Source organism: Nomascus leucogenys, chromosome 16 (assembly GCF_006542625.1).
Source record: "Nomascus leucogenys isolate Asia chromosome 16, Asia_NLE_v1, whole genome shotgun sequence".
In the NCBI taxonomy this organism is placed as follows: Eukaryota; Metazoa; Chordata; class Mammalia; order Primates; family Hylobatidae; genus Nomascus; species Nomascus leucogenys.
In genome coordinates, this window is record NC_044396.1 from 13,612,731 (window position 1) to 13,637,729 (window position 24,999).

The 24,999-nt window shown below is 40.0% G+C and overlaps 1 protein-coding gene across 2 annotated transcripts in view; it reads left to right on the forward strand.

Annotated features, from left to right (window-relative positions):
* The window catches only part of VIRMA (vir like m6A methyltransferase associated), a 65,529-nt gene extending 53,200 nt beyond the window's left edge, over nt 1–12,329 (forward strand). The window contains exons 17-24 of one of the 2 annotated variants that reach the window (XM_003268320.3): nt 577–709; nt 3,594–3,746; nt 4,185–4,345; nt 5,122–5,218; nt 7,257–7,423; nt 8,185–8,516; nt 10,039–10,182; nt 11,263–12,329. In XM_003268320.3, coding sequence (XP_003268368.2) covers nt 577–709; nt 3,594–3,746; nt 4,185–4,345; nt 5,122–5,218; nt 7,257–7,423; nt 8,185–8,516; nt 10,039–10,182; nt 11,263–11,417 — 1,342 coding nt within the window. In that variant the 3' untranslated portion in view covers nt 11,418–12,329. The remainder of the gene's footprint in view (nt 1–576; nt 710–3,593; nt 3,747–4,184; nt 4,346–5,121; nt 5,219–7,256; nt 7,424–8,184; nt 8,517–10,038; nt 10,183–11,262) is intronic. The other variant, XM_030795116.1, reaches the window with a different exon arrangement.
* Nucleotides 12,330–24,999: the final 12,670 nt, after the last annotated feature.

The window sequence follows — 24,999 nt, forward strand, 5'->3', positions numbered from 1 at the left end:
AAGTGTTTTTTTTTTTTTTTTTTTTTTTTTGAGATGAAGCCTCGCTCTGTCCTTCAAGCTGGAGTGCAGTGGCGTGATTTCGGCTCGCTGCAACCTCTGCCTCCCAATCGTTTAAGTGATTCTTCTGCCTCACCTCCTCCCGAGTAGCTGGGATTGCAGGTGTGTGCTGCCACCCCTCATTAATTTTTGTATTTTTTTTTAGTAAAGGCTGGGTTGTGCTATGTTGGCCAGGCTGCTCTTAAACTCCTGACCTCAAGTGATCCACCCCCTTTGGCCTCCCAAAGTGCCGGGATTACAGGCGTGAGCCACCACACCCAGCCTCTTGTGTTAAATTTTATAGATGTATTATTTGGGGGATTTTTTTTTTTTTAAGATGTTGAAGCTTAGCTTTAAAAGGAGTGGGTAACTATTGATGGTTCTTTGTTACATTTGTGTACAAAGACCCACCAAAGTACTTAGCATTTTTAAAAATGATAGAGTAAGTTTTATTCTGTCTGAACTGAGTTCATTTATCGTACCAGTTTTATACACTCATATTTTAAGATAATATCTTCTCTTTATTTTCTTTATTTACAGTTCTTTAAGGAAAAACAGTAGTGCTCTGCATAGTTTACTGAAACGAGTGGTCAGCACATTTAGTAAGGACACAGGAGAGCTTGCATCTTCATTTTTAGAATTTATGAGACAAATTCTTAACTCTGACACAATTGTAAGTATGTGTGTGTTTGTGTATATATGTATGTATGTATTCAGTGTTTCTTAAATTTGAAATCTTTGGCCAAGTACAGTGGCTCACACCTGTAATCTCAGCACTTTGGTGGGCTGAGGTGGGAGGATCTCTTGGGGCCAGGAGTTTGAGCCCAGCTTGGGCAAAATACTGAGACCCTGTCTTGAAGAAAAGAGAAATACTTTGCCGTAAGTTAAATCACTTTGTATATCAAATATCCAACATAAAAAAGATCACTTTAGTTCATTTTGTTTTGTTTTGTTTTGTTATTTTAGATACAGTCTCGCTCTGTCATCCAGACTGGAGTGCAGTAGCGCGATCTCTGCTCACTGCAACCTCCACATACTGGGTTCAAGTGATTCTCCTGCCTCAGCCTCCTGAGTAGCTTACAGGCACCTGCCACCATGCCCAGCTAATTTTTTGTACTTTTTTAGTAGAGATGGGATTTCACCATGTTGGCCAGGCTGGTCTTGAACTCCTGATCTTAGGTGATCTGCCCACCTGGGCCTCCCAAAGTGCTGGGATTACAGGCATGAGCTACCGCACCTGGCCCAGTGCCTTCATTTAAAAATAATTCTTAGATGAGTGTGGTGGCGCGTGCCTCTAATCTCATCACTTTGGGAGGCTGTGGTAGGATCACTTGAGCCCAGGAGTTTGAGATCAACCTGTAGAACACAGCAAAATTCTGTCTCTAGAAACAACAAAAATTAGCCGGATGTGGTGTGCCCACCAGTAGTCCCATTTATTTGAGAGGCTAAGATTGGAGGATAGCTTGAGTCCAGGAGTTGGAGGCTGAACTTAGCTATGATTGTGTCACTGCAGTCTAGTCTGGGTGACAGAACAAGACTCTCTCAAAAAAGAAAAAGAATTTATGACATTGAGTTACCTTGCTAGGGCAACTCAGAATAATGAAGTTTTGTTAGTCTCTTTGTTATTTACTTATTTTTGTTACTTAATTTACTGATTGTTTTGGATGTTGTGATTTTGGGATAACTGTAAAGTTTATTATGCTTTAGTATTTTTGGTCTATCATACAAATATTAATTAAAGATTATTTTCCCCACCCTAAAATCTTATTGTTAAAATTTAATTCAGATTTCTCTCATTAGTATTTTCCAAAGTCATGGTATATTATGGGCGCAATTCCAGAAGCCATTAATATGCTTGCCCTACTTAGTTTGGTGGCATGTGCCTCTAGTCCCAGCTGCTCAGGAGGCGGAGTCAGGGAAATCACTTGAGCCTATGAGTTCAACGTTGCAGTGAGCTATGATCGTGCCAGTGTACTTCAGCTTGGATGAAAGAGTGAGACTCTCTCTCTCTCTCTGTTTTTTTCCTGAGACGAGGTCTCACTCTGATGCCCAGGCTGGGGTGCAGTGGTGTAATCATGGCTCACTGCAGCCTTGACTTCCTTAGGCTCAGGTGATCCTTCCACCTCAGCCTCCTGAGTAGCTGGGACTATAGATGTGCACCATCACACCCGGCTAATTTTTGTATTTTTAGTAGAGATGGGATTTTGCCATGTTGCCCAGGCTGGTCTTGAACTCCTGGGCTCAAGCAATCCACCTGCCGCAGCCTCCAAAAGTGCTGGGATTACAGGCATGAGCCACCATGCCTGCTAACTTGTCTCTTAAAATAAGAAAAATAGGCCGAGCACGGTGGCTCACTCCTGTAATCCTAGCACTTTGCGAGGCCAAGGTGGGTGGATCACTCGAGGTCAGGAGTTGGAAACCAGCCTGGCCAACATGGTGAAACCTCGTCTCTACTAAAAATACAAAAAATTATCTGGGCTTGGTGGTGGATGCCTGTATCCCAGCGCTTGAACCCGGGAGGCAGAGGTTGCAGTGAGCTGAGATTGCGCCATTGCACTCCAGCCTGGGCAACAAAGTGCGACTCCATCTCAAAAAAAGAAAAAGAAAAAGAAAGAAAGAAAGAAAAACAGGTTAGGCAAGGTGGCTCACACTTGTAATCTCAGCATTTTGGGAGGTTGAGGTGGGAGGATTGCTTGAGCCCAGGATTTGAGATCAGCCTAGGTAACATAGTGAGACCCCATCTATATGAAAAATTTTAAATTACCTGGGCATGGTGGCACGTGCTTGTAGTCAGTCCCAGGTACTTGGGAGGATGAGATGAAAGGATCACTTGAAACTGGGGAGGTCGAGGCTGCAGTGAGCTATGATTGTGCCACTGCACTGCAGGCTAAGTGACATAGCGAGACCCTGTCTCAACAACAACAAAAAAACAAGGCTAAAGATTTTATACAATGTTTAAGTAGGCATACGGCCCTCTACCATAAGTGTATGTGACAATACGGATGGTTTTCTTATCATGAAGCAAGATTTATTTTGCTAGAAGGATTTTCTGGTATTGAAATGTTATCACTCCAGAATTCACTTTATTATGTAGCATACTTTTTAAAGCAGAAAATATTAACTTTTCTATGTGACAGAATATAGTCTTAAATATGATAGTTACTGTGTTCTTTAGTTGTTTGTGTTATCTTCAGAAAGATAATTTCAGGTTTCATCAGTTCTTTGTTATAGCAAGCATTTTATTAATTCTTGAGCATCAATCAGTGTGTCACATGTCCTACAACTGCCAGTGTATTTGCCATTCGGTATTTTGTTGAAAAGTCTTGGTGCCAGTAAAATATATGTTTACCTATTTAAATATTTTGTGAGTCTTACTCAAAGAAAACATACTTCACCTTTGATCTAAATCCTTCTTAAAACTAGCCATTTGTACTGATGTAAAAATCAAAACATTGAAGGAAAGATTGTAGCATATGGCTTAGATAATATGAATAAGTGTGGATGCATCTTTGTAAATTTCTCTGCTCTCAAATTTAACTTATGTGTGACATTTACAGGGATGCTGTGGAGATGATAATGGTCTCATGGAAGTAGAGGGAGCTCATCCATCACGGACGATGAGTATTAATGCTGCAGAGTTAAAACAGCTTCTACAAAGCAAAGAAGAAAGTCCAGAAAATTTGTTCCTTGAACTAGAGAAGCTTGTTTTGGTAAAAAAGAAAAACAAAAACAGAGCATTCCTAAGGCTTATTTTCCTCTCAGTTTGACTAGTACAAGTATTTCATGTGACCTTTTTTAAAATAGTGAATCTTTAGCTGGGTGTTTGTACCATTTCAGTAACTCTTTGAATTAATAATTTGAAGTGAAGTCCTCCATCCTGTTATGAATTTTAAGGAGTACATGAAGACAGTACTTTTTGAATTGTCTGTTCCTTGGAAGCAGGGTACCCTCTGCTGCTATTGTTTAGAAATAAAATGACAAGGGTTTTGGTGTTTGTTTTATTTTAATATGTTTAATGTTAATAATTTCCGGACAGTGTTCCAAATTTCTTAGTAATAATACATATAGCCTTTTCTACTAAAGAGTCAGTAGGTTTACAGACATAAGTTTTACCTGCACCTTCTTATTCTGCCTTTATTTGTATCTAGGAACATTCAAAAGATGATGACAATCTGGATTCTTTGTTGGACAATGTAGTTGGACTTAAGCAGATGCTGGAGTCATCAGGTGACCCTTTACCTCTCAGTGACCAGGATGTAGAACCAGTACTTTCAGCTCCAGAATCTCTTCAGAATCTGTTTAACAATAGGTAAAATACACAACGTTTTATGATTGAGTAGATGTTGGTTTTATAATGGCTGTAGTCTAGGAGGGGGCAGCAAACATTTTTTTCTATAAAGGGCCAGATAGTAAGAATTCTAGGCTTTGCAGGCCATACAGCCTCTGTTGTGTATTCTTCTGTAGTTTTTTTTTTTTTTTTTAAATTTATACAAACCATGCTAGCTTGCAGGCTGTACAGAAACAAGCTAGCAGATAAAATCAGGGCATCGTTTTATTTTACTGAAAGGTCAAAACTTGTTACAGCGGAATTAGTTTTCAAGTTATTTGTTTTTAAGGATACTTAATTTTTAATTGCTTTTGGGAGTTTCTTTTTTAGATACTACTTTTACTAGTACTTCAGAAAGTAATAATTTTAATTGTACCTTCCACAGATTTTACTTGAAGATAAGCTAAAAGACTGGGCGTGTTGGCTCACGACTATAATCCCAGCACTTCGGAAGGCTGAGGCAGGAAGATAGCTTGAGCTCAGGAGTTTGAGACTAGCCTGGGCAACATAGGGAGACCCTAGCTCTACAAAAATTTTTTTTTTAATTAGCTGGGTGTGGTGGTACACACCTGTGGTCCCAGCTAGTAGGGAGGCTAAGGTGGGAGGATCACTTGAGCCCAGGAGATCAAGGCTGCAGTGAGCTGTGATCGTGCCACTGCACTCCAGCTGGGTAACAGCAAGACTGTGTCTCAAAAAAAAAAAAAATCGAAATTTGATTTTAGAATTCTGCTTTTCACCAAATACTTTTCTTGTTCCAGGACTGCCTATGTGCTTGCTGATGTCATGGATGATCAGTTGAAATCTATGTGGTTCACTCCATTTCAGGCTGAAGAGATTGATACAGATCTGGATTTGGTATAAATTACTACTAAATATTTAGAAAAATGTTACTGTTTTTTCTGTTTCTTTATATATTGTTAGCATTATAATAGTTTCCATATTTTATGGCTGTTAAAGTCTATTTGGAGGCAAGTCCTACATTATTTTTATGCCACTTGCCCACTTATGGCATCCAGAAAGTTTTTTCTACTGCTTTTTTTGCTTCCTTCTAGTTAGTGATCTGTATTTTGAGGTTGTGACTTTTTTGTTAAATGTTTTTTGTTTTTTTTTTTTTGAGGCAGAGTCTTACTCTGTCACCCAGGCTGGAGTGCAGTGGCGCGATCTCAGCTCACTGCAACCTCTGCCTCCCGGCTTCAAGCGATTCTCCTGCCTCAGCCTCCTGAGTACTGGGATTACAGGTGTGCGCCACCAAGCCTGGCTAATTTTTTTTGTATTTTTAGTAGAGACTGGGTTTCACCATGTTGGTCAGGCTGGTCTCAAACTCCTGACCTTGTGATCTGCCTGCCTTGGCCTCCCAGAGTGCTGAGATTACAGACGTGAGCCACCATGCCCAGCCAAAAAAAAATTTTTTTTAATATAGGTAAAGTCTCACTCTGTTACCCAGGCTGGTCTCACTCCTAGCCTCAAACAATCCTCTCTCTTTGGCCTCCCAAAGCAATGGGATTACAGGTGTGAGCCACCATATTTGGCCAGAGAATGTGACTTTTGTAAGGGAAAAATCACACTTTTGCATAAGTTCTATGAAGCACTTTGTTTTCTTACATTGACAGGGTATAGAATAGAGAAAAGTATCTCACAAAACAACAGTTTATTCTTGCATTTGGGTTTAAGGAGAGGAATGGTTGTGCTATGGTGTGGCTCTCAGTTTGGAAACTTGTGAAGAATATATTTGTTATAATATAGTATGAATGGGAATTGACATTCTTAAACATAATGCTGAATAGGTAAGAGTATAATTAACTGTTTAAAATTTATTGCAGTCTGTTTTATGCTTCTCAGAGTTGTGGTAGGGAGAATTATTTTAGCCATATCTTATTATACGGTACATTGTTCCTTTTCTTTATCAAAGAAACATACTCGTGTTCATCATGTACAATAAAACTAAGAGAATGATTTGCTTCACATTTGTATTTAGTGTGTTGAGGGCTGCTTTTCCTTTTTTAAAAAACCACATACAATTCAATTAAAAGTGCATTAAAAATTAATTTCTTTTTAGTGCAAGCTGTTCAGTGGTTCTTTAAAACTGTCCTCTCCAGTAGAATTTTATGCAATAAGGCAAATATTTTGTAGTCTGCCCTGTCCAAAACAGTAGCCTCATGTGCCTGTTGTACAATTGAAATGTGGATGACTAGGGAACTGAATTTTATTTTGATTTAATTTTGATTAATTTAGATAGGCACATGTGGTTAGTGGCTACCATGTTGGGCAGCACAGGTATAAAATATTTGTTAAAAGTTACTAATTTTATAACTTTAAGTTGAATCACAACTGTCTTGTGATGATAATTGTAACCCTCTGGATTAGAGAAATTTTAGGTATCTTACATTTGATAAATTTGAATAAAACCTAAGTAAACTGAATGTTGATTTCACTGAAATTAAACTTAGATGGGAACCTCATTAAATGCATAGAGCTTTTGGGAATCTGTGGCACAAAATTTTTTTGTAATAGAAATGTTGACTATATAAGGCTGGCAGAGTATGTTATTTTTAGATTTTTTTTTGGAAAAGTTCAGGAGCTATTACAGTGTTAATTTATATAGACAAATACTGAGTTTCCTGCTCAGGCATCAAAGATCTCCTAGATTAATAGCCCTGCTATGAAGAATGCCACACACAAAAAAAGTAGCATTACTAAGGTGTGTGTGTGTGTGTGTTTGTTTTTAAACTACCAATGCCATTTGCATTTTGAAAAGATGAGGGAAAGAGGTAGATCTATAATTTATTTCTTATGAGAGGCAAATATAATTTATAGGTAATAAAAATTTCTATAGTCAAATGTTATGCTAATAATTACATTTAATATGTGTTTTGTTTCATTATTATGACTGCAGGTAAAGGTTGACTTAATTGAACTCTCTGAAAAATGCTGTAGTGACTTTGATTTGCACTCAGAATTAGAGCGCTCATTTTTGTCAGAACCATCATCTCCAGGAAGAACCAAGACTACTAAAGGATTCAAACTTGGGAAGCACAAGCATGAGACCTTTATAACTTCAAGGTAAAATTTATCCCACTGAAGATCTCAAATGTCATCATATAAGCTTATGTATTTTAGTGTATTTTAAGATAGACACATGCGGCCAAGCGCTGTGGCTCACGCCTGTAATCCCAGCACTTTGGGAGGCCAAGGCGGTTGGATCACAAGGTCAGGAGATTGAGACCATTCTGGCTAACATGCTGAAACCCCGTCTCTACTAAAAATACAAAAAAAAAAAATTAGCTGGTCGTGGTGGTGGGTGCCTGTAGTCCCAGCTTCTCGGGAGGCTGAGGCAGGAGAATGGCGTGAACCCAGGAGGTGGAGATTGCATTGAGCCGAGATCACGCCACTGCACTCCAGCCTGGGTGACAGAGCAAGACTCTGCCTCTCAAAAAAAAAAAAAAAGTTAGACACATGCTATTAAACTAGAAAGGAAGTTAACATAGCATTCGAATCATGAACATTGTTTGGATTTTTTATTTAAACATAATAATTTGGCCAGGATATACCCAGTACATTTGTTAGATTGTTTTCTACAAGATTTTGGAAGGTTTGAATAAGAAGTGAACTGGATTATTTTAAAACATTGTTATTCATAACAATGAAATGTGAGTACCTTTCTTAGCTAGTTTGTTGTATTATCCCAGAAGTATGATAGATACTTGCAAAGTTAACAGAATTGGAGTACAAAAAAACTGAAATATAATTTTGGGTATTATAAAGATTATTTTTGCTAGAAATCTGAAATAAAAATGTTTTATGGCATGTTTTTGTTTTAATAGTGGAAAATCTGAATACATTGAACCTGCCAAACGAGCTCATGTTGTGCCACCACCAAGAGGAAGGGGCAGGGGAGGATTTGGACAGGGTATACGACCTCATGATATTTTTCGTCAGAGAAAACAGAACACAAGTAGACCACCATCTATGCATGTGGATGACTTTGTTGCTGCTGAAAGTAAAGAAGTGGTTCCTCAAGATGGAATACCCCCACCAAAACGGCCACTCAAAGTATCACAGAAGATATCTTCCCGTGGTGGGTTTTCAGGCAATAGAGGAGGACGGGGTGCTTTCCACAGTCAGAATAGGTTTTTCACACCACCTGCTTCAAAAGGTAACTAATTAGTATGTATTTTCTAATGGGTTAGAATATTGGAATGTTAAAATATTGAATGAAAGTGATTTAGATGGAAGAGATTCAGATAAACTGTTTTCCTGTTGCTGCAGTTGAGCCACCTCTGGACTAGTGGTACTGTTTGCAGAGTACTCTATTGGATAGAAGAAAGAAACTTTTTTTTCAATGAACCTTTCGTGCATTGTACTTTTAATAATGAGTTTAGAAGTCTTGGCTAATTATTCCGCTCCCCCCCGCCCCGCCTCCTTTTTTTGAGACAAGAGTCTTGCTCTGTCGCCCAGGCTGGGGTGCAGTGGTGTGATCTCAGCTCACTACAAACTCTGCCTCCCTGGTTCAAGTGATTCTCCTGCCTCAGCCTCCCAAGTATCTGGGACTACAGGCATGCACCACAATGCCCAACTAATTTTTGTATTTTTAGTAGAGACGGGTATTCGCCATGTTTGCCAGGCTAGCCTCAAACTCCTGACCTCAAGTGATCCACCCACCTTGGCTTCCCAAAGTGCTGGGATTACAGGCATGAGCTACTGTGCTCAGCCTCGTTTTCCTTTTTACATTGAGAATTATACATTTTCTGAGTAATACCCTTACATTATTTTCACAATTATACTTAACAGTTTTCTTAAGATTGTTCTGTGCAGTTCACCATTGATCTGCCTAATCTGCTTGTTTTCTAGTGTTATATTTATCTGTTTGAAATTGTTACAAGATTTTTTTTTTCTTTCTTTTTTTTTTTTTTGGAGACAGAGTTTCGCTCTTGTTGCCCAGGCTGGAGTGCAATGGCGCAATCTCGGCTCACTGCAGCCTCTGCCTCCTGGGTTCAAGCGATTCTCCTGCTTCAACCTCCCGAGTAGCTGGTATTATAGGCATGCACCACCACACCCGGCTAATTTTTATATTATTAGTAGAGACGGGGTTTCACCATGTTGGCCAGGCTGGTCTCGAACTTCTGACCTCAGGTGATCCACCCACCTCGGCCTCCCAAAGTGCAGGGATTACAGGCGTGAGCCACTGCACCTGGCCTTACAAGATTTTAGAAACTAGGGATACTTACAGAAATTATACTTTAGTAGTGGATTGATAAACATGTTTTCATACCTGCTGAGTTAGGAAGGTGAGAGTGAAAGAGAATCTGTGTTTATATTAATAACAAACACTTAGATTAGGTGTGTCAGGAACTATTATAAGCACTTTACATATTATAACCTCACGTCAACCCCATGAGGCAAGTTCTCTTAGTACCCCCAATTTGCGGAAGAGAAAATTGTCAGTCAGCTGACCAGGGCACATAAATACAAGTGGTAGAACCAGTATTTGATCCCAGGCAGTTTGGCTCTAGAGCCTCTGCTCTTAACCACTGTGATGCTGCCACTATATAGTACAGTCAATTTACAGAATTTCAGTTTCTTTTCCATTCTTTTGAAGATTAAGAAAAATCTGTCACTTAAAAGAATCCAACTGAAGTTGTGAAAAAAATGATTTTGATTGTGCTGTTTGTGTTTAGGAAACTACAGTCGTCGGGAAGGAACAAGAGGTTCCAGTTGGAGTGCTCAGAATACCCCTCGAGGAAATTACAATGAAAGTCGTGGAGGCCAGAGCAATTTTAACAGAGGCCCTCTTCCACCATTACGACCCCTTAGTTCTACAGGTATACATCCTTGCTACTTGATATTGCTGAGAGAAGGGAAGTAAATTCCTCCTTTTAAAATTGTTGTCATATACAGAGGGGGCTAGGGGTGCTAAACTCCCCATCCCCTTGCCCCACGCAGTCAAAAATCTAAGTATAACTTTGACTTCCCCAAAACTTAACTACTCATAGTATGCTGTTGACTGGAAGCCTTACAGATAACATGAACAGTTGATTGACACATATTTTATATGTTATATATATATTATATAATGTATTACAATTAAATAAGCTGGAGAAAAGAAAATGTTATTAAGAAAATCATAAGGAAGAGAAAATACATTTACTATTAAGTGGGAGTGGATCTTTGTAAAGGTCATAACATTCCATAGGCTGAGGAAGAGGAGGAGAAGTCTTACTTTCTTAGGAGTAGCAGAGGTAGAAGAAAATCCACATATAGGTGGACCCAGGCAGTTGAAACCCATGTTGTTCAAGGGTCAACTGTACTCTCATTCTGGGAGAGAATATTTTAGAGTATAGACTTAAAAGTTCTAAAGTTTATATCCTTGAATGAATGCCCAATATACATCTTCTATAAAAATAATCAACTTTTTAGTTTCTGAACTGTTTGTATAATCTGAACAGTTTCATGGTGATGTGCTCTTATTTTTATGTTTCAGTAGTGAAAGCCAATGCTTAAGGTATCTTTCTGACCACAAAGTATTTTAATAACAGAGATACCTTTATACAGCATATTTTTTTTGCTTATAGTATTGTCTTAGGTGCGTAAGCACATAACCTTTTTTTTTTTTTAAACATTTATCTAGTCCAGAATTTCACTTATCAGAAGTAGCTTTTGGTTTCAAACGCACATTTTTAAAAAAATAATAGTTTTATTTGGGATATAATTCTCATATACCATATAGTTTACCTGTTTAAAATGTATAATTCAAGAATCTTTGGCCCATTCACAGTGCTTGCACATGAGTTTTAAAAGAGAATAGAGTAATTCTTGGTTTGAGCTCAGTGTCGTAGATTAGTATTTATAATCTTGGAAAAGAAAGGACATTGGAACTAAAAACTATATTCTTTCTTTTACAGGTTACCGCCCAAGTCCTCGGGACCGTGCTTCTAGAGGTCGTGGGGGACTCGGACCTTCCTGGGCTAGTGCAAATAGCGGCAGTGGAGGCTCAAGAGGAAAGTTTGTTAGTGGAGGCAGTGGTAGAGGTCGTCATGTACGCTCCTTTACACGATAAAAATCCTTTTGGGAACATCTTAACTGTATATGAACTTTTCATGAGGACAATAAAAATAAGACATTGAAGGACCAATTTAGACTTAGCAGTTATCTGGAGACATCTGAGAGAATATTTTTATCTGAAGAAAGCAGATTTTGTTTGATACCTAACAAGATTTCAATAAAAATCCAAACTTTGTATGTACGTTTGTATATATTTTCCCTTTTTTGTATGACTATTTATTTAGAAAATTTCTAGGTAGAAAAACTAAATGATGTTTTGTATTTTTCTTGCCTATAGCACAGATGTTCTCAAACTTTCTCAGCTCATGACACTATTTAGTGCCTCAGTACTTTTTTCACAGCATACCTGGTCCAAAAGAAATATCTAATACTTGTGTTTATTAAGCAGTTAGATCCAACAGCTTAATAAGAATGTACATCATCACCATTAGTAACTGTGGACACTGCATGTCTCAAACCTTGGAATCAGTATCATTTCTTTTCCTCTCTGCTTCTTGCACAGTACTTTTTATCAAACTGCTGAAAACCCAGTTTTGTAAAGATATGTTGTTATAGAAAGGAATATAATGCTATTTAATGTTGAAAATGTAAACTACCTCAAAGTAGTAGTTTATGTGATGTCCAACAGGTGTTGCTATGTTTTTCTCAAAAATTTTAAAATACTGTGTGGCACCCATGTTAATTTGCTAAGGTGCCCTGCTACACAGTTTGGGAACCATGGCTGTACCAAAAGAAACAAAATACTCCTCTCTTTTGTATTAGAAATCTGAACTTTGCATTTCAGCTTTGGACCTACTGACACTATTTTATTATACAAATTATTTAAAGCCTAAAATAAGGAATATCCTAATACTATTATTTTGGGAATCAGAAACATCTAATAAAAGCTGGACTTTATATATAGAAATAAAGCTTACAACTTTGAGAAAGTAGCCATATTTTCCCCAAGATACGTCTTAACACACTGAGCCTATATAAGTGGCATAAAATATAGAATTCTGTTAATCAGAAAAGGAGTGTATGAGTCTCATTCCATCCTTTTATCAATCTCTGTTTTGGGGAACTATTTGTGAGTGAATACAATCTTCATTAAGAAAACACTTTGAAGAAAAGCTTAGCTGTAGAGAATCAGAGGTTTAGGTGAAAGGTTATGGCAATCTTTTCATAACTAGTGACCGTGAAAAACCCAAGTCTTGAGCTGCTGTAAGAAAATACCATAGATTGGGCGGCTTAAACAATAAAAATTTATTTCTCACAGTTCTGGAGGCTTGGAAGTCCAAGATCAGGGTGTCAGCATGGTTGGGTTCCAGTGAGGGCCCTCTTCCTGGCTTGTATGCAGCTGCCTTCTTAAGTGCTCACATAGTCTTTCCTTGGTGCTTGCTTGGAGAGAGAGTGAGCTCTTGTGTCTTTTTCTTCTTATAAAGGCACTGTTCCCATCATGACAGTCTCATCCTCATGATCTAATCTAAATCACAGTACCTCCCAAAGGACCTACCCTTTTAGTACTACCACATTGAGGGTTAGGAGTTCCACATATGAATTTGGGGAAACACAAGACTCAGCTCATTGCATCAAGATAACTTAAATCCCCTTTGATCCTGAAACCTAATAGGTTCATTTTCCCCAAAGATATATTTTACACATTAGGTAAAATTCGAAATTTGCCCCAATGTCTGACACAAATACATGTAAAAAATAGTTAATGTTAAGTAACTGTGTTTCTTAAATAAGAACATGGCCATATGTAGAAACATATGTAGAAACATAATTTCTTGGTTTGTTTTTTAGCATTAAGCTGGATATAACCTTTGAGAAATATCAGAAAGCTGTTTTTGCTGTTTAATACCCAGTAATTCAAGCCAATAAAGATGACAAATTATTAGTGTAGAAACAAATTAATGCCAGGCAAATTTAAAATGTCTTGAGTGACTACAAGTCCTAGATAAATGAGAAGGGAAGGAATCCACCATGTTGACCAGCCCTTACATGCAAAAATCACTTAGTCCTTATAACAATCCAGCATAGGTGGTATTATCCTAATTTTAGAGATGGAGAAAGCTGAAGAGCTTGACTCAAGCATGGTAGAAACAGGATTTAAAATCAGGTTGAGTGGTTCATGCCTGTAATCCCAGCACTTTGGGAAGCTAAGGCAAGAGGATCACTTAAGCCCAGGAGTTTGAGACTAGCCCTGGCAATATAGTGAGACCCTGTCTCTACAGAAAATTTAAAAATTAGCTGAGTGAAGCTGGGCGTGGTGGCTCATGCCTGTAATCCCAGCACTTTGGGAGGCCTAGGTGGGTGGATCACCTGCGGTCGGGAGTTTGAGATCAGCCTTACCAACATAGTGAAACCCTGTCTCTACTAAAAATACAAAAATTAGCTGGACATGGTGGCACGCGCCTGTAATCCCAGCTACTCAGGAGGCTGAGACGAGAATTGCTTGAACCCAGGAAGTGGAGGTTGCAGTGAGCAGAGAACGAGCAACTATACTCCAGCTTGGGGGACAGAGCAAGACTCCATCTCAAAAAATAATAATAATAAAGAAAAAATTAGCTGGGTGTGGTGGTGCACGCCTGTAGTCTCAGCTACTTGATCCTACTGAGGCAGGAGGATCACTTAAGCCCAGGAGGTCAAGGCTGCAGTGAGCCATGATTGCGCCACTGTACTCCAGCCTGGGTGACAGAGTGGAAAAAAAAAATCAGACTGGAGCAGGGCACAGTGGTGGGCACCTGTGGTCCCAGCTACTCAGGAGGCTGAGGTGGGAAGATTGCTTAGGCCCAGGAGTTCAAGTCCATCCTGGGCAACGAGCAAGACCCGTATCTCTAAGAAATAATAAAAGCTAGGTTGGCTAGCTCCTAATTCCTTACCTCTCCATCTTGGAGAAGAAGCTACTTTTCAGGTTAAGTGTGTTAGAGATCAAAATTAGGAATTCATCATAAGGCAATGGAGTTTCAGAGACCCAACACTGTATTTTAGTTATTTCAGAAGTGAGCCTCAAACAAGACATTTCAGGGAAAATTTTTGTTTGTTTGTTTGAGACAGAGTCTCATTCTGTCACCCAGGCTGGGGTGCAGTGGTGCTTTCCCGGTTTACTGCAGCCTCTGCCTCCTGGGTTCAAGCGATTCTCCTGCCTCAGCCTCCCGAGTAGCTGGCATTACAGGCACCCACCACCATGCCCGGCTAATTTTTGTACTTTTAGTACAAACTGGGTTTCACCATGTTAGCCAGGCTGGTCTTGACTCCTGATCTCAAGTGATCCACCTGCCTCAGCCTCCCAAAGTGCTGGGATTACAGGCATGAACCACTACACCCGGCCTATTTCAGGGAAAGTTTTGAGTGGCATTTAGAAATTAATGAAAGATGCAGAATTCCTTCGAGGACAAATTTAATCTGTGGAAGAGGAGTTGATAGAATCATTTGTGTTTATTTCCTAAGAATAAGAAAAAAGAAATACTATGAAATATTGTTATGCTTTATTTAAAAAGAATGTTGCAGGTAGTATTCTGTGTGAAGGAGTAGTAGGCACAGTTAGCTTTATTTCTTTTTTAAAAAGTAATTGCAAAAACCTGCAGGATGAGAATGTAGGAACTAGAGTATGTCTCCTATGCATCTTCTGTGTTCCATATACCCTAGTACAGTGTGGGGAATATAAGGGTGACTAAGATATTTTTTGCCCTCAGGAAACTCACAATCTAATAAAGGAAAAAATTATGTAAACGTCTTTTTTTTTTTTTTTTTTGAGACGGAGTCTTGCTCTGTTGCCCAGGCTGGAGTGCAGTGGTGTGATCTTGGCTCACTGCAACCTCCACCTCCTGGGTTCAAGTGATTCTCCTGCCTCAGCCTCCCGAGTGGCTGGGACTACAGGGGAGGTCCCACCAGGCCTGGCTAATTTTTTGTATTTTTAGTAGAGATGGGGGTTTCATCATGTTAGCCAGGATGGTCTCGATCTCCTGACCTCGTGATCTGCCCTCCTCAGCCTCCCAAAGTGCTGGGATTACAGGCATGAGCCACTGTGCCTGGCCACATCATTTTTTAAAAGAAAAGTTAATGAGATCTTAAGAGTATGAAGTGTATATGGAACAATTCAGAATTCTTGAATAATCCGACCATTACATTTCTAATTGATTTTATTGTGGGTTTTTAAAAGTAACTATTTTAAAAATAGTATTTTAAGAAAAGGAAATCTTGGCATTACAATTGTATAAAATCTTTTTGGAATTGCTTTTGCATAAAGACTAGTTTTTGGGGTTTTTTGTTTTGTTTTGTTCTGTTTTGTTTTTTTGAGACGGAATCTCACTCTGTCACCCAGGCTGAAGTGCAGTGGCATGATCTCGGCTTACTGCAACCTCCGCCTTTCAGGTTCAAGTGATTCTTGTGCCTCAGCCTCCCAAGTAACTGGGACTACACTACAGGCACAAGCCACCATGCCTGGCTAGTTTTTTGTATTTTTAGTGGAGACAAGGTTTTGCCATGTTGGCCAGGCTGGTTTTGAACTCCTGAGCTCAAGTGATCTGCCCTCCTCAGCCTCCTAAAGTGCTGGGATTTCAAGCATGAGCCACAGTGCCTGGCCTAAAGACTAGTTAAGCAGAAAAGATTATATATGCAATTTTAATTTTTATTATTTTAAATTCATAGGACAGATTAGGAGGTAATGAGTAGGATCTTTAAAGTGTCATATAACTTCATAATCTAGAGAAGGGGGTACAAACTAAAGTACTAGCAATACACATTATTGTGTTAACCAATCTCTAGAACTGTTTTTTTTTTTTTTTTTTTTGAGACAGACTCTTGCTCTGTTGTCCAGGCTGGAGTGCAGTGGCACGATCTCGGCTCACTGCAACCTCCACCTCCCAGATTCAAGTGATTCTCCTTCCTCAGCCTCCCTAGTAGCTGCGATTACAGGCGCACGCCACCAGGCCCAGCTATTTTTTGTATTTTTAGTAGAGATGGGTTTTCACCATGTTGACCAGGCTGGTCTCGAACTCCTGCTCAAACTCCTGATCTCAAGTGATCTACCACCTCGGCCTCCCACAGTGCTGGGATTATAGGTGTGAGCCACTGTGCCCGGCCAGAACTTTTTCATCTTTCAAAACTGAAATTCTATACCCATTAAACAACTCTCATTTCCCTGTCCCCCCAACCCCTGGCAACCGCCATTCTCCTTTTCTGTCTCTGTAAATTTGAGTACTCTAAATACCACATGTAAGTAGAACTGTATAAATTTGTCTTTTTGCCGCTGGCTTTTTTCACTTAGCATAATGTCCTCAAAGTTTATTCATGTTGTAGCCTGTGTCAGAATTTTTTTAAAGACTGAATAATACTCCATTGTGTGGATATGCCACATTTTGTTTATTCATCATCGGTTGATGGACATATGGGTTGCTTCCACATTTTGGCTATTGTGAATAATGCTGCTATGAACATGAGTGTTCAAATATCTTTTCAAGACCCTACTTATAATTTTGGGGCGTATATATCCAAAAGTGGAATTGCCCTAATGACATGGTAATTCTGTTATTTTTAATTTTTGAGGAACCACCATACTGCTTTCCACAGCAGCTGCACCATTTTACATTCCCATCAACAGTGCAAAGGGGCTCCAATTTCTCCACATCTTTGCCAGCGCTTGTTATTTTCTGTTTTGTTTTGTTTTCATAATAGCCCTTTTAATGGTTGTGCTTCTGACTTTTAGGGAGAAGCCAAAAATCTGGATTATTGTGTAATCAGTTTTCAAATATGCAATTAATTCAATTTAAAAATTAAAAACATTTTGTGAGCAAAACAAAAAATTATGCAGGACAAAATGTGCCCAGAGAGTTTCAACCTGAAGAATTTGATGATAGCATCTGTTTTAGAAATCACAATGGAATTTCTATAAAGAGTTATTTTTATTTGGGAAGGTGAAATGTACCAGGTAAATTTGTGATGGGACATGATGTTGTGGAGAAGTTCTTTGTGACCAAAAAGTCTGGTTTTGAGAACCAGTTCTATGCTCTACTAATTAGCTGTGCAACTGTAAATCGCTCCTCTTAAGTTTCTTTTTTTTTGTTGTTGTTGAGACAGAGTCTCGTTCTGTCACCCAGCCTGGAGTGCACTGGCGTGACCTTGGCTCACTACAACCTCCACCTCCTGGGTACAAACGATTCTCCTGCCTCAGCCTCCCGAGTAGCTGGGATTACAGGCGCCCACCACCATGCCTGGCTAAATTTTGTATTTTTAGTAGAGACGGGGTTTCACCATGTTAGTCAGGCTGGTCTCAACCTCCTGACCTCAAGTGATCCACCCACCTTGGCCTCCCAAAGTGCTGGGATCACAGTCATGATCCACCGTTCCTGGCCTATCCTAAATTTCTTTGTCTGCTCTGCCTACAACAGTAGGTTATGGGGATTAAATAAGATTTGTATTTGATTTTTTTTTTACATGTAGAGCATTATTACTTTAAATTAGATCCTCCACTACCTAGACAAAAATATACTTAATATGCCTTACTTGCTAAGTTATTTCTGAAGCCAGAAATTAGTGCCTGCTTAATAAATAAATGGAAATTATGTAAGTAGAATTATACTAATGTTTAACAGCTCTACTGAACAATATTGATGTGGTTTTAGGGAGACTATTAGTTTGAGGACACTTTTATAATGGTTTTTTGAACATAGATTCTAAGTGAGGATAGTCCAGTTTCTGTCTAAGCAGAATTTCCAGGATACTCAGGGCATATGGTAATATTTTTTAAATGTAAGGAGGTGGTAATTGCAGGCAACAGTGAATAGTCTACTTTGGCCAGTGTAGGAATGTAGGGACAGTGTAGAAGGGATGGAGGGGAAGGTATATTTGGAGACTGGGGTCAAATTATGAAAGGTCTTATTTGCTGTGCTAAGCCTTAGGGAGTAACTGAACTTTTTAAATGTGAGTGGCATCTTCAGATTTGGTACACTTTTATGAGCTTCTATCGGCCAGTCACTATGAAAGATGTTTTCACATAACTCCCAATCAGAAGTATTCTTTTAAAAAGGGAACTGATGGGGGCAGTGGCTTATGCCTGTAATCCCACCATTTTGGGAGGCTGAGGCAGGAGGACCACTTGAGCCCAGGAGTCAGAGACCAGCCTGGGCAACATAGCGAGACCCCCCACCTCTACAAATAGAGGTGTAGTGGTGCTCATCTGTAGTCCCAGCTACTCAGGAGGCTGAGGTGGGAGGGTTGCTTGGGCCCAGAAGGTCAAGGCTGCAGTAAGCTGTGATTGTGCCACTCCACTCCAGCCTGGGTGACACAGCAAGACCCTGTATCAAAAACTAAATAAATAAAAATTGAAAAAATAAAAAGATTAAAAGAGAACTACTTTGGTGCAGCAGAGAGGAAGGATTAGAGAGAGAAGAGCCTGAAGGCCGACCAATAAAGAAGTTACAGGCCGGCGTGGTGGCTCACACCTGTAATCCCAGCACTTAGGGAGGCTGAGGTGGCCTCCTAAGGTCAGGAGATCGAGACCATCCTGGCTAACGTGGTGAAACCCTGTCTCTAATAAAAATACAAAAAAATTAGCCAGGCATGGTGGTGGGCACCTGTAGTCCCAGCTACTCAGGAGGATGAGGCAGGAGAATGGCGTGAACCTATGAGGTGGAGTTTGCAGTAAGCCAAGATTGCTCCACTGCACTCCAGCCTGGGCGATAGAGTGAAACTCCCTCTCAAAAAAAATAAAAAGAAGTTACAGCAAAGTTCTCTATGAGCAATTCTCAAAGAGCAATCCCTAGACCAGCAGTTCAGCATGACCTGGGGATGTGTTAGAAATGCATATTCCTCCAGCCTGGGCAACATAGCAAGATCCTGTCTTTACAAAATATATATTAAAAAATTAACCAGGTGTGGTGGCATGTGCCTGTAGTCCCAGCTACTGGAGAGGCTGAGGCAAGCGGAGCCCTTGAACTCAGGAGGTCGAGGCTGCAGTAAGCCATGATCACGCGACACTGCACTTGAGCCTGGGCAATACAGGGAGATTTTGTCTCAGAAAAAAAAAAAAAGAATGAATGAATATTCTTAAACATGACCCCAGGCACAAGAGGGGAGGGGTTGGCAATGTGTGTGTGTTTTAACAAATCCTGCAAGCAATTCTGTTAAAGTCTGATGCATCCTAAGGTTTGAGAACCACTGATCTATATCAATGGTTTTCTTTCTTCTTTTCTTTTCTTTTCGTTTTGTTGTTGTTGAGACGGTGTCTCGCTCTGTTGCCAGGCTGGAATGCAGTGGCACAATCTCAGCTCCCTGCAACCTCTGCCTTCCGGATTCAAGCGATTCTCCTGCCTCAGTCTCCCGAGTAGCTGGGACTACAGGTGCCTGCCAACATGCCTGGCTAATTTTTGTATTTTTAGTAGAGATGGGGTTTCACCATGTTACCCAGGATGGTCTCGATCTCTTGACCTCATGATCTGCCCGCCTCAGCCTCCCAAAGCGCTGGGATTACAGGTCAATGGTTTTCAAATTTAGGAATCATCTGGGGAGGTCTTTAAAAATGCAAGTTTTGGGGGCCTACACATCTCTTTTTAAAAAACTTCTGAGGAGATTCTAATAATTAGCCAGGTTTGGATACAGTGACCTAAATGAAAGTAATGTCTTCAGCTAGGATAGTGGTAATGAAAACAAAGGGATCACATAGAACAGGTATTTGTCAGATACTGTAATACTGCTAGAATTATATTAGGCCATGATGGCATAAAACTCAATAAAGCAGTTACTGTTCTGAAAGAACTTTCTAATGGGAGAAGAGAGGGGCAGGTGCTTGGGAGCAGAATGAGGAAAACGTAGGTAGCATTTTGGAACAGCAGAATTGAAGCTCAAACGTCTGGAGGTTTCCAGATGTGGTAAATAGTGCCACAGGCTCCAAATGGATCACAGAGGGTGAAGGTGAAGATGAAACAACAACTAGATTTGGCAATTTGGAAGATTTTATAACCTTTGTGATGGCAATTTTATTGGAATGAGAATTTGAAAGCAAGGTAAGCAGAATCCGTAATGCTATTTGTTGGCATGATTGAGAAATGAAAGTATAGGCGATGGGTACTTTTTCAATTTGAACTGAAGAGAGATTGCTAAAAACTATGTGTATCAAAGCCATCCGCTCCTCAACTGTTTACACATAATGATTGACTTTGGATATGTGGCCTTAGACTGTTATCTGCAGAGTCTAGTTATGTTTTTTGTGCTTCCACACTTTTGACTACATACTTCTTTGGAATTCCATTTCTGATTATTGTGTTTTAAGTTCTTATGTCTACTTTCATATCTGAGATGTTGTCGCCAGGCTGGAGTGCAGTGGCGCAATCTTGGCTCACTGCAACCTCTGCCTCCCGGGTTCAAGCAATTATCCTGTCTCAGCCTTCCTAAGTAGCTGGGATTACAGGTGCCCGCCACCGTGCCTGGCTAGTTTTTGTATTTTTAGTAGGGACGAAGTTTTACCATGTTGGCCAGGCTGGTCTCGAACTCCTGACCTCAGGTGATCCACCCTCCTCGGTCTCTCAAAGTGCTGGGAGCCACTGCGCCCAGCCACATATTCTTGAGTTTAAAATGGAATAAGGTTTTGAGGTATTCATTTGGAAAAAAAATGCTGAATTACATGACTTTCATTTTAAAGCAATAGACAAAACTAAAATATTAGTTAAATAAACATTCTTAAACTTTTTCTCAAGTTAATAAATCTTGACAAATTATTTGAGTTGACAAACTGTGTAGTATTCCCCACTGAAGGTCTCTTGGTTTGCTAAGAGATACTTTGGGCATATTTTGGTAAAACTTTGGTCCTCTTTAAGTCTGCAGCTGCTTTCAGTTGTTTCCTCTAGGAAGGATGCTTTTAGATGTTCTGGTAATCCTGGAATGGTAGAATTGCTACTTACTCTGATGAAACATTTCACCTGGCCCTTCCAGAACAAGTTAGGGTCCTCTGGAATCACTGTTCTCTTTAAGCTAAATAAGGAATCAAAAATAATTCACCTGAAAGCCCAAGTCATATAAAATAAATATTATCCAAAACTGCTCTATAACCATGTGAAACTTATTAATTTTTTTTTATTGAAGCGAAGTCTCACTATGTTGCTCAGGCTGGTCTTGAACTCAAGCTATCCTACTGCCTCGGCCTGCCAAGTAGTTGGGATTACAGGCACACACAAGCACACCCAGCTAGCACGTGAAACTTTAAAAAACTGTTCAAAAATTTTCCCTCCGAAACTTATTTTGATGAAAAAGTAAGAAATTAGTAATGAATAGAGCTAGGTACTAATCATGCCTTTGCCATTCATTAACTTCTGTGTGATATGAACAAATCACTAGTGGGGTGTTATTTTCTCATATTCTGAAACATAAAATAGAAGTAGGAATGTGTGTGGTGGGGAGGTGAATATGAATCAAAAGAGAAATGTATTACAGATATTTATTATAGAGTTAAAGTAAAAAATAACAGTCCAGAATTGATCAAGTGTAGCAGCTAGGAGACAAGTGGGATCACAACTGAAAAAGAAGGGTAATCAGACTAAAAGGAGGTGTCCAAATTATTTTTCTTCTCTCCACTCCTCCCACCCCAGCTGTAATGTTGATGCTGCTTAACCAATTCACTAACATTACCAGTAAGTAATAACCAATTAATGTGTTAATTCAACATTATAGTTACAGAGACTTTTACCTCCAATATTTGTTACTGTTAACCCCAAGGCACAGTATAATGTCCTTATAAAAATATTTAGGGGTGATATACTTGGCATTTAATGATTAAAGAAGGAAATTAAATGAATACCAATATATTGGTATATACCAATACATTCATTTCCAAAGATATATGTATCCACCTAATTGGACAAAGACTTTGATTTTTTTCTTTTGAGACAGGGTCTCATTCATGTTGCCCAGGCTGGTTTTGGACTCCTAGACTCAAGCGATTCTCCCCACTCAGCCTCCCAAAGTGCTGGCATTACAGGCATGAGCCACCACACCCAGGCTTACATTGCATTTTATTTGTTTCCTTTAGAGATAATACAAAATCAGACTATACACTTCTGCAGAAAAGTACTTTTGAACTACACATTATAGTGTCCTCTGCATTATCAGGTACTTCATGTTTAGTATTTGTTGAATAACGGAAATCTTGTTTTTTAAACTTCTTTTTTTTTTTTGAGATGGAGTCTCGCTCTGTTGCCCAGGCTGGAGTGCAATGGCGTGATCTTGGCTCACTGCAACCTCCGCCTCCTGGATTCAAGCAATTCTTCTGCCTCAGCCTCCCCAGTAGCTGGGATTACAGGCATTCACCACCATGCCTGGCTAATTTTTGTATTTTTAGTAGAGACAGGGTTTCACCATGTTCACCAGGCTAGTCTTGAACTCCTGACCTCAAGTGATCCGTCCACCTCGGCCTCCCAAAGTGCTGGGATTACAGGTGTGAGCCACCACGCCTGGCCTTTTTAAACTTTTTACTTGAACTGATGTTTGACTTACAGAACACTTGCAAAAACAGAACAGAGTGTTCATGTCTACACTTCTTCCAGCTTTCTTTCTTTTCTTTTCTTAAAAGACAGTGTCTCACTATGTTGCCCAGGCTGGTCTTGTCTCAAACTCCTGGCCTCAAGTGATCCTCCTGCCTTGGCCTCCAAATAAATATCAACAAATATATACTGAGTGCAGTCTGTAAGGCTAGTACTGTTCTGGCTGGGCGCAGTAGCTCATGTCTGTAATCCCAGCACTTTGGGAGGCCGAGGTGGGTGGATCACGAGATCAGGAGTTCGAGGCCAGCCTGGCCAATATGGTGAAACCCTGTCTCTATCAAAAATACAAAAAATTAGCCAGGCGTGGTGGCGCATGCCTGTAGTCCCAGCTGCTCAGGAGGCTGAGGCAGAAGAATTGCTTTAACCCAGGAGGCAGAGGTTGCAGTGAGCCAAGATCACCCCATTGCACTCCAGTTGGGTGACTGAGTGAGACTCCATCTCAAAAAACAAAACAAAACAAAACAAAACAAAACAAAAAAGACTAGTACTATTGTAAACACATGGGTACAGCAGAGAATAAAGCAAAGATCCTGCCCTCATGTAGCTTATATTCTGAGAGTAAGAGGAAAACAATAAACAAATAAGTATATGTTAGGGAATGGAAAGTGTGATGAAAACCTATAAAGCAGGATAAGGGAGATAGAAGATGAGACAAGAGAGCAATGGACTGTCAGATAAAGCCCTTTGACAAGTTGATATGTGAGTAATGATCTGAAGTGAAGGAGCAAACCAGATGCAAATCTGCAAGAGGAATGTCCCAGGCCACCTTTAGCCAATCTGTTTTAGATTTTCTGAATTCCCCAGATGATATTAAGGTAGGCTGCAGACACTACGAAGCTAGCTTGTTTTCTGGTAACCCTTACTCTTTATGTGTCCCAGTCCAAAGAAGAGGGGGGTGCGGTTTACTAAGGTGCCCAACCTTGGCAGGTCCCCATTTCAAATTCTTGTAACCCTGACTCCAGGAGCTGCCAAAAACACAACTCATCCTATGAGGTGCTCTTTATGACTGGAAAAAGTCCCCAGGATAAAAGCTCCTTAAGCACATTACTCTTTTTTTTTTTGAAACAGGGTCTCTCTCTGCTGCCCAGGCTGGAGTGCAGTGGCACCATCTCGGTTCATTGCAGCCTCCACCTCCCAGGTTCAAGGTATTCTCCCACCTTAGTCGGCTGAGTAGCTGGGATTACAGGCGCGCTCCAGCTAATTTTTGTATTTTTAGTAGAGACCGGGTTTCACCATGTTGGCCAGGCTGGTCTTGAACTCCTGACCTCAAGTGATCCGCCCGCCTCGGCCTCCCAAAGTACTGGGATTACAGGCATGAGCCACCGCTCTCAGCCTCAAATTACTCTTTTAAATGGCTGTACCTATTTACACTCCTACCAGCAGCCCAAGAGTTCCCATTGTTTCACATCTTCATTTCACCTTTGATATTTTTTAGCCTTTACTTTTTGTCAAACTGCTGGATAAAACTCAATAAACAACCTTTAGCCATTCTCTCTCCTTTCAGATTAGCTTTCTAATACCATTCTTCAGGGATAGTAGACTGTGTTATCGCCTAGCACTTAGAAGGTGCTCAGTAAATACTCATTGAATGATGTAACTTTCCTATTTAACATGCTTTAATGCTTTTCCAAGTCCGGAGGCGCCTCCCCTTTTCTGAGAGCCTAATAATCACGTATTCATTTCTATATTCCCAGAACCTAACAAAGAGTTTGAAAATTATCCTGCAGGCAACACTAAGTCAATGTTTTTTCGGATAAATTAATAACCAATAGGATATCGTATACCTCTGCGATGCACGCATTTCTATTATCGCACACACCGAATCATACCGTATTTATTACTTATCCACGCAGATGGTGAGGTCTGTAGCCTCAGCATCTACACTGTGTCTGAAAGTACGTACTAAACCAGTTTTTTTTTTTAATTGAACCGTAAACTTGAATCAAACTTGGAAGCATTTAAAGGCAAACGCAAAGATACATGCGCAGTGATGCAGTAGGGTCGTCCAATCAGGGTAGGGCAGGACAGGGCAGTGCAGCGGCTAGGTAGTGCGCACGCGCA